The sequence below is a fragment of the Bidens hawaiensis genome, unplaced genomic scaffold (assembly GCF_021521415.1).
Source record: "Bidens hawaiensis isolate Kalapana, Puna unplaced genomic scaffold, B.hawaiensis_p1.1 tig00023208_1, whole genome shotgun sequence".
NCBI classification, from domain to species: domain Eukaryota; kingdom Viridiplantae; phylum Streptophyta; class Magnoliopsida; order Asterales; family Asteraceae; genus Bidens; species Bidens hawaiensis.
The window spans coordinates 270,153-284,407 of NW_027493635.1; the positions used below are offsets into that span (position 1 = coordinate 270,153).

At 35.3% G+C, this 14,255-nt stretch overlaps 2 protein-coding genes across 2 annotated transcripts in view; one reads left to right on the plus strand and one right to left on the minus strand.

Annotated features, from left to right (window-relative positions):
• LOC143567066 (uncharacterized) overlaps positions 1–14,255 on the plus strand; it is a 233,285-nt gene that overhangs the window by 210,357 nt on the left and 8,673 nt on the right. The gene's annotated exons all lie outside the window — the stretch shown is intronic.
• LOC143567073 (uncharacterized) lies at positions 792–1,628 on the minus strand. The gene has a single exon (XM_077053589.1). It carries the CDS (start codon positions 1,626–1,628, stop codon positions 792–794), a length of 837 nt encoding a protein of 278 aa, XP_076909704.1.

Consider the following 14,255-nt stretch of genomic DNA (forward strand, 5'->3'; position numbering starts at 1 on the left):
AGTTTAAGTTTAACTTAGGAAAGGCAAACCTAAAATCAAACAAAGTCATAGTTTGATTTAGGAAAGTCAAACGTTGTGTTTACATTGATCAATCATTTAACCAATATACATATACATAACAACTAGGTTAATCTTGTACAAAGTCACAGTTTGACTTTGGAAAGTCAGACATTGAGTTCCATTGTGTTTAAATTGGTTAATCATTTAACCAATATACATATATACAAAACTAATCTTGATTAACCAAGTTGATTATGTATATGTATATTGGCCGTTCACCCTTTACGGATTGCTGAAGTTTATTAAGTACGTATTACAATTAGTTAGTAATCAAACATATAAGGTGATATCTGACCCTATGAAAACCATTTTGGATAAGATTTTGTAGTTAATAATTATTCAAGTATACTGCCACAATTAAATTTATGTTTATTCAGATTTTTTTTTATCCTAAGTAATCCATTAGATATGAGCTTTTCGTGACAACATCAATAAGACATCTTCAAAGTTTCATTTGGCGGTCCCCATAGTGTTCTAAGGGCTGGATAATGCAAACAACAAAAAGATAGATTTGGGAAAGGTAAATAATAGATAAACTGGAAGTTAATAAAGGCAAAATGCTATACACAATCCACGGGATCAAAATGTGTTGGTTAAGTACATCAAAAAATGTTTGTGCAACACTTACATTCCAAATTGGATCCTATTTATACTCGAATGCCTCAATCTAGCATCCAAAATATATGTACATACAAATAGGCACCCTAAATAATGAGCTAGCTAGGTTTCGATTAGTAAAAAGAGACCATGTTAAGAAGAGAGACTCGGGTTGCAATTAGGCGTCTTGACAACAATTGTAGGTGACAGTCGATGCCTTCAAGTGTTGCGTCCAAGGCCTCCAGCTTGTTCGGTAGAAGTTGAATAAATTCATGTTTCTTACTTGTACTGCTTCTCAATAGTGCGTCATCAAGGCTTTGCAACTCATTGGCATGTGTATAAACTTTCCCTTCAGGTAGCACTTTAGCACTGGATAGAAATCTTGAGACGGCTTTCCATCTACATTTTCGGTTCGTCTTCAAAAGCGGCGCAGCCAAGAACTCAAGCAAGAACCGGAAAATAACAGTGTTGCATTCTGCAACTTCCTTAAATACCATGAAGGGACAGTTACATATAATGCTTTCCGCTTGCTTTAGATTAGCCATTGATTCTTTGATGTCCTTTTTCATTTTATTTCTGAATGCAATGTATCTGGCAGTGATGCTTTCAATGCTGCACACTCCGTGTCTCCTAAGATCACACTCTAATTCACTCACGTGCTGTTTAATCCGTGACAAAACATCAGCTGTATTGCTGCAAATGTCCAAGAACTTGACAGATATGTCTAGTAACTCATCTGTCCATTTCATGTTCGTAATTTGGGAGAGATTTGAGTTGAGAAGATCTTCCAAACATTCGTACAAGGCGGTAAGATGAGAGAAGCCACTGAAAATAATCTCTGCTGATGGATTGGATGTCGACTCACATGTACTCTTGAACATATTCAGCAGCTTATCCATTTTATCGGTTCTTGGATGTGATCTGCAAGGCAAGGAAACAGATCGAACAGGTTGTCTAGAATTAACACCCATTCTTATTTGCTTTAAGCTTGTGGTATGTGATACTAACTACCTTCTCTACATACTGCAATTTATATGCAGCTCTCTAAACGTTGGAGATAATTCTTTAATATTATGATTCATGTGCCATATACGTGGAGCCTTACCATCTCTCAGTTTTCATCCTCGTGTATTGCCTAACAGATACGTGGCGAGTCACCATTTCTTATAAGTAGAAGCCAGTTGCATGGAATATCTGATTATTGGACTATGGGATAGTTAATTCAATGCGCATTGGGAAAGCATATGTCATAACTTTTCAGATTTGAAAGATCACTTTACATGCTTTCTGTGCAAGGAGCACGTGAGAGGAAAGTATGGGTATTATTTTATCCAACACTTTATTCCCATTTAATTTCTGCTGGAAGTTAATTGGGGCTGCCATCATGATGTGTCCTTCCTTGTTGCTATACCTGGAGTCACTATATGCCTCCACGAATTGGCCAGCCATAATTATTATGTTTTGTGTCCCTCACTCCATCATGCATATTTGTTAGCGGAAGTCGTTATCGTAATCATCGTTAGTATCATTGAATCTGTGGTCATGTTTCTGTGTTTGAATATGTGTGTGAACCAACAACAGATAATGCACAAAATAAAATGAATATTTTATTGGATAACAATATCTTGGTAAAAATAATTGTTTACAATAGATTCCTATATATACAACAATGGATGAAGCGTTGTATCTCTTATCAACCGTTGTGACGGTTAGGCGGAGAGCATGTTACCGTTAAAATAACGGTTGTAGTTGACATGAATTTAATCGATATCAATTTGGTTCGATGCGATATAGGAAGTATTTCAAAAAAATAAACTGGCCAATATTGACCAAAAAAAGGGTAAAAACTAACATGTTTAAAAATGAAGTTAAAATTTATTTAGAATTTCCAAACTTTTAGCATCTAAACAATCACTCAGTAAATTTTAAATCAACTAAAATCACAAAAAATTTAAAAAAAAATCATTAAGAAAAGATCAAATAAAATAAGAAAGTATGGGGTTAATATTCTATATTATTATTATTATTATATAATTATTAGGACTGCGTATGTCTTTATATTTGCTAATGGTAAGGTATTACGTATCTCAGTACGTTTATTTTGTATTCATGCTATGTAAAGTTTGCGAAATGTGGACCCTATAAATAGGGTCACTTAACCCATTTTCTCAACCAAGTCTCAAAACTCACTTTAAGAGAACTTTCTCTCTCACCAAACTTCAACTTTTCTCTTTTGAGTTTACAAAACTAATATCCGAGATTCGAGTGTTGTTAGTGATTTCCGCTAACTAGTAACACGGATTGATCCGAGTAAGGTTGTTAGATCCATCTAAAGAGCACCTACAAGTGGTATCAGAGCTTTCGACTCAACTTTTGTTGTTTTTGGATCAAACTTTACGGGTTTTGATCTTAATTTTTGTTGGTTTTGAGGTTGTTTTCTCTCTCTAAAAAAAGTAACCAAGTTGACTTTTCTAATCGCGTAGACTTTTCTAATCGAGTTGACTTTTTGGATCGATTTGACTTTTCAAATAAAGATGACTTTTCTAATTGAGTTGACTTTTGGATCAAGTTGACTTTTCTGACCAGTCAACCATTCGAGTTTACCGTTGACCATCGACCCGTTGGTCGATGAATTTGAAAAAAATAACCATTCGAGTTTACCGTTGACCATCGACCCGTTGGTCGATGAATTTGAAAAAAATAATAATCGAATGAACATTCTAATCGACTGTTAACCGTTGATTAGTTGACTTTGACTTTGAAAAAAAAAATTTATTACTTAGTTTTTTTCTTAAAAAAAATATCTTACAATTCTAAGCTTCAAGAGAAGACTGAATATGAGGGAAGGCAAAAAATACACTTTAAAAGGAGAATTCAACATGTTTAAACATATTGAAGGAGAATCGGTTGTCTCTCTCATAAACAGATATGAGTCACTCGTCACAGAAATGAGAAGTACCGGTATCATCCATGAGTTGTCTAAGATCAACATGAAGTTGTTGGATTCACTGCCTTACACATGGAACATAAGTGTGTTTACCATCAAGACTGTTCATATATGTAACACGTATATATATATATATACGTGATATATATATACGTGTTACATATATGAATACCATAACTGCATAACACTCTCAGAGTTGACTTCTATCATCAAATCTTTTCAATCAATGGATGATAAGCTCAGAATAAACAATCAGTCAAAAGAAAATAAAGCTGGGACAAGTAATGATGATCATAAGACTGTTTAGCCCGACTATTGTAATGGTGATACTCCTGACAAATGTAATGGTAACATATTTTAGTTATAAACAAACTAACAACTTTATATTATATCAATATACAACGAAAGATGGCTCAAATAAGGTAATCCCGACGTGCTATGCTGATCGTTAGGAGCGTAGCCTGGCTCCTCCTTGTTGTAAGGAAATATATTGTCGAACCATCACATTTTATTTTTTTGCTTTTGATTCTCGAAAGGTGATGGTGAATTAGTGTGTGCATGTATTTGTGTATGTTCATATATGTAACACGTGTATATATATATATAAATAGGGAGGAGTTATCCTAAAAAGATGAGAGTATCTAAAAAGTGTAGGAAGAAATCAGGAGTATTGGATCTTAGCAATCAACGGTTAAGATGGAAAGATTAGATAATTGAGGGTGTGTTTTATTTTAAAGGCATGTAAAGATGTGTTAAATGGCATAATTGTCTCATGTGTTATATTATATATGGAAATATTTATTAAAGATTTAATTATCATATATTCATTCAAATTTAACATACATGCTAGAACCTTGCTGAATTACCAGAAAAACACACTAGAATATCAAGAACACATAACGTAAAAACCTTGCTGAATTACAGTGTGTTATAAAACATAACACTAAAGTTTAGTCCAGATTTAAAAAAAAAAAAACAAAAACAAACAAACACACCAAGAACAAAAACACACCAACTTGAACATGAACAAAAACACAGTTTCTTTTAAAGAAACTCACTAGTTGAATTACCAAAAAGAACACTTCCAATCCTATGAACAAAACACCATCGTTAAGTTTGTTATATAAGAAATACACTTTTTGATTACATTACAATATATGATACAATAAAAATCTTAACCAAATAACTTTTTTGATATTAATAACAAATGTAATATAATAAAAATCGTAACACAGTGAATTATTTTTTTTAAAAAACACAGCTTTTGTTATAATTAATAATTGATTTTTTTTTTGGATACATAAAGTCAAAAACTCAAAAAAATTCAAAATTTTTGCAGCTTCATCGTGTTAATTGTTGCATGTTCAAAGATTCAAAGAATATATAAAACCTCTTTTAATTTTTATATAACTCACGAATGGGATGAAAAATAACACAATACAATAACACACCCAAAGTTCAATACGATAAACAATAACACAATACGGTGAACAAAAATAACACATCAAAGACAATGTGTTCTCGATCCATAACCAACAATCTACACCACTATTCTCCAATTCAATCCGCATATATGCACTTCACACTCCCCAGATCCAAAGCCCTAACTCAATTTCAAAACCTAAATTTTAATATTCAGAAACATATCTTATCTTTATCATCTAACATTCCTAAAAAAACTAGATGCAGTTCCTTGTAAGTCAATCGTAAAACCATATCTGCACTTCACCTCCGATGATCGGTTGCGGCTATGAAAATTCCTAACGGTGGCGACGACTTTGGAGACATTGTTTCTTGGAACGATCTTCATCTCGTATGAAATCGTACAAACAACTATCTTCATCTCAAGGCTATGGTTCGTTGTTTATTTCCTGTAAATTGATGACATAATATACCTCTCAAGAAAAAAATAAACCATTACATAATACATAATCAAATCAAAACACACTATCAATATATTAAAATGACAGTTGTTAATTGTAGGAGTTTGATTTTTATCATATTTCTCAAAAAACAAAAAAAAAAAAGACAAACAAGCCTGACTTACCTTCGGATGTACTGACCTAATTAAATGATGAGATGTGTGAATATAAATAAAAATATAAATGAAAGATGTTAATATAAATATGTGATGTGTGAAGACGGAGACGGACTGATGATTGCATCCCAATCCCAATCCCAATCCCAATCCCAATCCCAATCCCAATCCCAATCCCAATCCCAATCCCAATCACACTCAACCCACTTTGTAAATAGATTGATCATAACTATGTTGTTCGGAGGATGAAGATTCTTTTCTGTTTGCAATACAATACTCGTAGATCCAGAATTTATGTAAAACAATATTGTGTAGCTGATTATGATGTAATATGATTATTGCCGGATCTGTAGCAAAAAAATAGAGACAATAATTAAATTGATAACAACAATCCATAAGTAAAAGATTTCATTGTTTACGATCTTGCCCTTATGTGTTATGTTGCATCTGACAGTTCATATCTCTTCTTACACTTTCTAGGAAAAAATGTCTTTTTATTTTAACTTTGCTCTCTCTCTCTCTCTCTCTCTCTATATATATATAATAAAGAGAAGAAAGGGGGAGCCGATAGCTATTATTAATGGTTATTAAAAATGGACCAATAGGTCGTGTATAGTGTTATGCGCGGCCTATAGGGTATAATATGACCACCTAGGACTGTCAAAAGCATTAAGACCTATAGTGTCCCAGTAGGACCCTTTTTGAAATCAATACCAGTCCATAAAAGTACATAACTTTTGAGGTGAAAGTGAAGCACTGAGAGTTAGATTTTCAATTTTTAAAGCATCCACCACCGTCAGTGCCTCCCTCCTTCTACCTTGTATGAGCATTTTCAATTTTTAGGGCTTTCTCTTATTTTATTTTTTGTATATAAGTTGAGATCGATTCTCATTTTAAGTTTGATACATTCGTGCTCTCACAAGATAGCTATAAACTGCTAATCATAAACGTTCACACGCTCCACCCATCCGAACTAAAAGTTTTCACTCCAAGATGACTGAGCATTATGCTTTTTGTCTTCAAAATAACCTTTATTTGTGAATGAGGAAGAAGATATTATTATTAACATAGCTGAAAGCCTCTATTTGAATGGTTCGATAATGTTTCCCAATTTCAATTGTTTTGGCCGTTAACCGTTTAGAGTTTTCTTCTTAGATAATTAATTATTGTCTAATACCGCAATTTTTAATCAGTTATATCGTTGTTCTACTAATCCATGCTTGAGTTGTTTCACTACTGTAACGTATTTTGGGTAGGTTGTCTTTGGTAACCTGATAAAAAGTTTTTAGGTTGAATAACCATCACATTTGGTTCAGAAGTTGAAAGGAGTAAACTATTTTAAATGATGATCCAAAATCTCATTCAGAATAAAGGTTCACGACTAAAATCATGCAGCTGTCTTATTTTATTATTATGTTACGTTATTTAATTTTTAATAAAGCCCAACGGGGTGTTTGTTATGTAAACCGAGTCTTAAGGAATGAGTAGTTGCTCCCTTATACTCGTTCTTCTATTTTCCCTATTTAATGAGGCCTTAGGTTCTCAAGTTGTATGCACAAACAATTATCAATTCAATCAATCCGTGAAATCCTTTGCTGAAATTCCTTGCTTTGTTTACTTTGATTTGCTCATATACCAACAGGGTATCAGAGCCTGGTTAAAGTGCCCATTATCTGAATATTATCACAATACATCGAAACCCTAACTGCTATGGTCGACCATGTTAACCCTAACCCTACCATTCCTATTCCAGTGTTCAAAGGTGAAGGCTATGAACACTGGATTATTAGAATCAAAACTATATTACGGCCAAGAGATTTATGGGATCTGAATGAATCCGGAATTGATGGAAAGGGCGATGCACAAACTCAAAAGAATCATCAGAAGAGAGATGCATAATCCATGGTCATTATTCAACAAGTCGTCCATGAGCAATTGTTCTCCTGTATTGCTGCTGCTGCCTCATCTGAAGAAACATGGGAAATCCTCAAGATGGAATTCCAAGGAGACTCCCATGTGCAAGCCATCAAACTACAAGGCTTACGTAGAGATTTTGAGAATCTCTGCATGAAAGATGATGAATTAATTGGTGACTACTTCTCCAGAGTCATGACTATTGTTAGTCTAAGAGGTGCTTTTGGTGAGAAAGTAGAAGACCAGTCAGTTGTTGAGAAGATCTTACATAGCCTGACTTCCAGGTTTGACAATCTTGTTCCTTCTATTAAAGTGTCACATGATTTGTCTACCCTAACACATGTTAAGTTAAGCTGATGAGGTCACTACAATCCCATGAATAAAGAATAAATCGAAGACTGCCTAAGAAGCAAACAAAGACTGATGAACAAGCGTTGCAAGTCATGTTTGATAGGACTCACATTGGGTTCAATAACAATGGATCAAGAGGCAAAGGCAGAAACTCATCAGAGGAAGAGGACGTGGGAGAAGCTTCGACCGAAACAAAGTACCACAATGCAATGTGTGCAATAAACTTGGGAACCAAAAGAAGGAATGCTGGTATAATGATGAGCAACATGTAAATATGGTTGCTGATGAAGAAGACCATGCAAATGACAATTGATGTGTGCTGCGTGTAGTGCGGCTTTTAAAATATGATGGATTGGATATTTAGCTTTTGCACAAGATCATGTTTTAAATTTATAAAAGTGATTTCTACTAAGATTAAACACGCACAAAATAGGCAAGTGTACCTATCGTATATGTAGAATAGTATTGGTAAGAACCAAGTATCGATCCGTGGACACAATGTTTCTAATAATAAATCGTTGTTTTACTTTAATCGGAGGTTTTAATCATTTTGGGGTTAATTTTTGAAATTTTTATAATATAAATACTTATATATAATATATAGGTGACCAAGAAGAGAAATTCTAAACAAGTAGTTCAATTATATGAATATTACCGTCTAAGATCAAGAATCCACTCCATTTTATCCTTGTTGATTAATATGTAAATATGTGATAGACTTGCCGTAGTAATATATGATAGAATAGTCCCTCATTTCTAAGTGAGCATATCCTATGACATAAAAGAAAGTAGCATGCGCATTTTAAAGTCGACCCTTTCCTAATGTCATGCTACTACGAGAATGTCAATTTAAGTTGGGAAGTAGTTTAGTAAAGTAGAAAGATTATGATTGACTTTGATTCCTCAAATATCAATTCTAACAACTTCGGGTGGTTGTAGTTTAGTCACACAACCTCCCCTTGGTTGATTTAAGTAGGTTATAATTACACATTTCGTTAACATGTGATTTCTTTAACTAGCATGATATCCTAAGCAATTGTGTTAGCGATGACATTTTCATATTACCAAAACTTAGAGAAATAGATCATAACTTATATCTCATCATTTCTAAGTACAATATAAGGATCCATGTTTCGATAAGTTATCAAAGTATTTCTATCTTTCAAGAACATGAATCGATCATGAATAATTGCCAATATAATTGACAATCACCAACTTTGAATTGTTGAATTAAGATTGTGAAACATTTCTCATCAATAGATAATTGCAAGATAACCATGTACTTTACTAAACTAAACCACATGTTTTATATAATTATCAAGTAAAACAAAGCTTCTTCATAGATTTTAGATGGTAAATGGAGTTTAGGTCATAGTGATCATGGTTATGAACATTAGAGTGGATGATGATAACTAACACATGATTAAACTATCTAACCAAATGTGGATGAATCTTCCTTCTTAATGATGATGGTGGATGGATGACGATGATGGTTGATGATGATGACCTCCAAGCCTTCGAACTCTTCACTAGATCTTCAATATGAGTGTTTAGTGGGTGTTTTTATAAGTGAAAACCGTATAGAATTCTTTTCAAGGCACACCAAATAAGTGCAACATGAGCCACTATTTATAGGCAGTCTGGAGTGAGAAGCACGGTCCCGTGCTTAGGTAGGCACGCCCCATGTTTTTTATGACATGTGCTTAAATTTGTTTTGTCTTTTTGTTGAAGGTGACCATGGCCCCGTGGTCAAGGGGCACTACCCCGTGCTTGTGTTCCCAGTATTTGTCTTTTCTTGTAGAATTTTGTCTTTTATGGTGTTCAAAAGCATGGGGGCGTGTTTCTTGCTTTTATTGCGTTTTCTTCCGTTTTTCTTCGTCTTTTCACTTGTTTCATCGTTTGGGGCTTGGGTTTATCTGAAATTGTATTTTATTATGATAAGTAACCTTCTGTGATATGTTATTTGATTAAATTTGCAGCTTTTAGAGATTATTTGATGCTGAAAAGATGTATAATTATATATACATCAAACATCCCCACACTTGAACATTGCTTGTCCTCAAGCAATCTATTTATATATATTCTTTAAAACAGCATGTTAGGACCATAGCTTAAACATCCCCAAAAGAGTTTCAAGAAAATGGAAACAAAATAACCAACCTTAAATCATAGAAATATATGTAGTGATATAAAAAGGTGATTTGTTTTTATGAGCTTCTGTTTATGCAAAACGTCAGGTTCTCACAATGTTCACTCACACTCGGGTTTATATCTGATCATATCTGTGATGTATGTATGTGAACACTATTAGCCAAAATGTAACTTGTGATGAATAAGCTTGTAACAAATTCAAATCTCCACCTTTGTGAAGGGTTGCATTTATCATAAGGTAATATGGGTTGGTTTTGTTTGAGTATGGATTTGGTATTTTGTGGTGGTTCAAGGGTTTAGGTCAATGATGGTGAGGATGGTAAATACAACATCTGTTGATTGTCGGGAGTCTTAAGATGTCTTCAATGGTTAGCTCTTTCTCCCAATTTAGAATTTTTTTTAAACAAACCTAATGACTCTTTTAAGGTCAGATCGTCAAGACCAGTTTTATCGAGGATGTGGATCATTTTTTCCTCAATCCTGTTCTGAACATAACTTCCAACTCTAGTGGATCGTTCGGCTTTGAGCCTAATAGCCCCCACCCTCATTAGCTCGGTATATTCATGCTGAGACCGAGTTTGACTTTTCGACATCTTCCTTCGTGGGACCAGTTTTCGTAACCTAAGCATCGTTCGTATGTTTTTGCTCTTCTCTTCATTGCGCTTTTGGAAACTCCACAAAATGGTGGCCTTTATTCGTCTTGGCGCCACTGTTTCCTCACCTCATTGCTAAAGAGAAAAATTCTCTCCCTAAGTTCTAGAGGCAGTCTAGGTTTCGCTAAATGTATGCAGCAAAGGAAATTGAAATCGAAAGAATACATATCCAGTTCTTTAGGGTCTGCCGATAAAAGAGCAGTGTTGTATTTTACCGGTAAGAGGGGATAAAGTGGTATGGTAAGGTTTTGTAAGGTTTTCGGGTTTGTGATTTGGAGAATGGTTTGATGGAATGGTGACAATATTACCTTCTTCTTTATACAACGCTTCGTGCGGTCTTGAAATGAATATTTGTGACAAGTTCTAAATCACACGAAACATATGACTCACTTAAAGCTTCCGAAAAATATTTATATGACATGAGGTTTATCTCACATTAACGGATGAATTGGGTATAAAGGCCATATTTTGCATAAATTTATTCTCAGTATTACAAAACTTCTTTTTTACTTTTTCACATTTTTTTGTTATAATAGATTTCTAGTTGGTTATTTGCAAAAACAATTTCTCTTGGATTTTCTTTTGGTTTTGTTATAAAAATAGTCTTTGTTTGCTGTCGAAAATTTTGTTGATTAGAGAATTTTTTATAATTATTTGAGCAAGAAATTGGTCAATTAATTCCCCTCCCCACACTTGAATCTCATATTGTCCTTAATGTAAAAAGATTCGTAAAAGGATTAAAATTCTAATTAAGTATGGTGGGTTAAGATGGATAGGTACTTCCCTACGAGTAAACGAAATTTCGACAGAGCGTCGCCTGTTTATCGTCCGTTTTCCTGTTTTGTCCTGTATAATATAAAACTGCAAACAACAACAAACAACCAAGCATAATTTGCTAAAAATTGGGTATGGAATCATCTATCCCTTGCCAGAACAGGCTAAATAAGTACCTACTAATAATGTCTTGGCACCCATGGCCATAAAAGTATCCAACAAACAAAAAAACATAATTATAATAATAGAAATGTCATGAAAGTACTACCAAACCCTGCATGCCCATACCCTAACCTACCAGCGTCGCTGCTCATCAGTTACCCGTGTCCGGGTCAAATGGTCTCCACTGCCTGTCCATGCGATAGCCCAAAAGATCAATCTCTCGCCTTGTTTCTGAATATTCGGCTGCCCGCTGTGCATCGGAGGCAGCCATCTGCTCTGTGATCCAGTCAAACGAGGTGGTGGTTCTATCTGAGAACTTATCAATTAAGACGTATAGGCCCTCGAAAAAATATCGGCTATCCTGTGACGAGCTAGGGCCGGCCCCTGATAAAGATGGGCCTCCTCGCTAATGGTAGGTGTGGCGGCGGTACTGTCTGGGTGGTGATTCCCCCCCCCCCCTCTTGGGCACATCCTGGAGTAACATCTCTGCCAGGTTTTCTGGGTCCCAAACCTCGTTATACTTATCACATAATCTCTACACATCCGGGTTTTGACTGATCCGCAGAACCATCTGCATGCTAATACAATAATCAAGGGTAAGAGCAATCGAATCTGGGCTTTGGGTACCTTCTCTGTCCACACCATAAGCTTCATAGAGGTTATAGATCCATGGCCTGCCAAAGATCGGTGTGTTTCCTTTGGAATTTGCATTTGTTGTGAATAGCCTGCAGAATAAATATGTGATGTTGCACGGGACGCCATTCTTCATGCAATAAAGTGCCCAAATATCCTTTAAATTAACAACCCCCTCACTCTGACCTCTAACAGTGAAAGTGTAACTGAGTAGGCGATGAATGTATCTCATAAGTAGGTCACGTAATGTCGTGCTCTATGAAACGCTTGCATTATAGTTTTCGGTCCCATAGCTCAGTTGTTCCCATGCTTCTAATCTTGTGTTTCCAGCTTCAGCATCATCATCACCCTCTTCGTCTGCAAATGTTGTTACTGCTCTGAACCAGATTTCATCGTCTGTTTCCTCAGCTGTGTAAATTCCCAAATCAATCCCAAATTGGGACCCCCACATCTGAACTCAATGGCGTCCTCATCCCACATGTCCAATTTCTTGGCCTTTATGGAGAAAGAAGCCAAGAACTCCTTTGTTAGTTCAGTTACCGCCTCTCCTGTTTAACCAAAAACTCGTCTTCATGGTCCTTGAACAAGGGTTTTGTACCGGTTCCATTGGTTGACTTGCCCATTGTGTTCATGCAGGCGTAAAAGTTCGCTTCTGGAAATTGATGGTTGAGGTAGGTTAATCTTGTTTGGGCCCTTCTATTCCTTGCATCACGTCCTTGAAAAACCAGAAATGCATGAATGTCATCCTCATACTCAGCCATATGCAATTTGTATTCAGATTAGTCAAAATGTATCGAAAATTATTAATATGCTGGAACAGAGAGTTAAGCACGGCCCGTGCTGTTACTGTTCGTCAGTTTCCTTCAATTTTGACTTTCTGTTGACCAAAAAGTTACCACGATTCGTGTTGTTTAAAACACGGCTCGTTTTTTTAATCCTATTTTCAAACTCAGCAAGACTCGAACCTGCGTTTCCAACCGGATATACTATTTGGCTTTTTTAGTTTGTCGGATTTGCAACCCTAGACCCGAATGGTTTCTTTAATCAACCTTTATCAAACTAACTATCTAACAATCCATTATCCTAAACCTAACCGAATAACCCATATAATTTTCGGGTTTAGACCCGATTCAATCAATTTGTGAGATTTAGGGTTAAATTAGACCTAGAAAAATGAATTGGAACAATAGATTTGTTAAATTAACATACCTTTGGTTTGAGATCGAATAATTGATGCAGAAATTAGTGAAATAGGGGAGTGGTCGACAGTTTGTGTTGAGGGACGAAGTTGGTTTTAAGGTTGAGTGGTTAGAAAATTTATTTTAAAAACTTGTAACTTCACTGGACATAAAAACACGGCCCCGTGCTTTTAGAAGCACGGTAGCGTGCTGCACAAGACAGACAGTTTCTTTTGTTTATGTTGTTTATTTGTCGAGCTGGTTCTTTTTTGACTGATTTTCTTTGTAGGTTAGGATTAAGACAGTACTTAAAAGTCCTAAATTTCATTAAAACATAAAACATATTTAAACATAATGGGAAGAAAAGTACGATAACAATTATAGATCATAACACATAACACTAGCAAGAGCAACTTCAACACAAGACAAAGTCGGGACTTCAACGACCACTATTCCCGAACAGGTCTTGAATGTGTGGTGGGGCTCGCTTAACTTCTAAGGGCTCGGAAAGCTTTTGTCGAGCTCTGTGATTTCCCGGTTAAGATAGTTGAGCTTGAGAGCCACATCCTTGTTGTGGCTATCCACAACATGGAAGTTTTCAAACGGAAGCAGTTCGACTTTGTTGATTAGCTCGATTATGCGAGCTTCAAATTGGATGTTGCTTTCGATTTGGTCTCGTATGATGCATTGTAGCCTCATGACCTCCTCCTCAAGATTTGAGGAAGAATCATGTTGCTTGCCTTTCCTCACTGGCCTCCATTCAACTTTCTTGCTTTCCATTTCAGTAATTTTGTGTT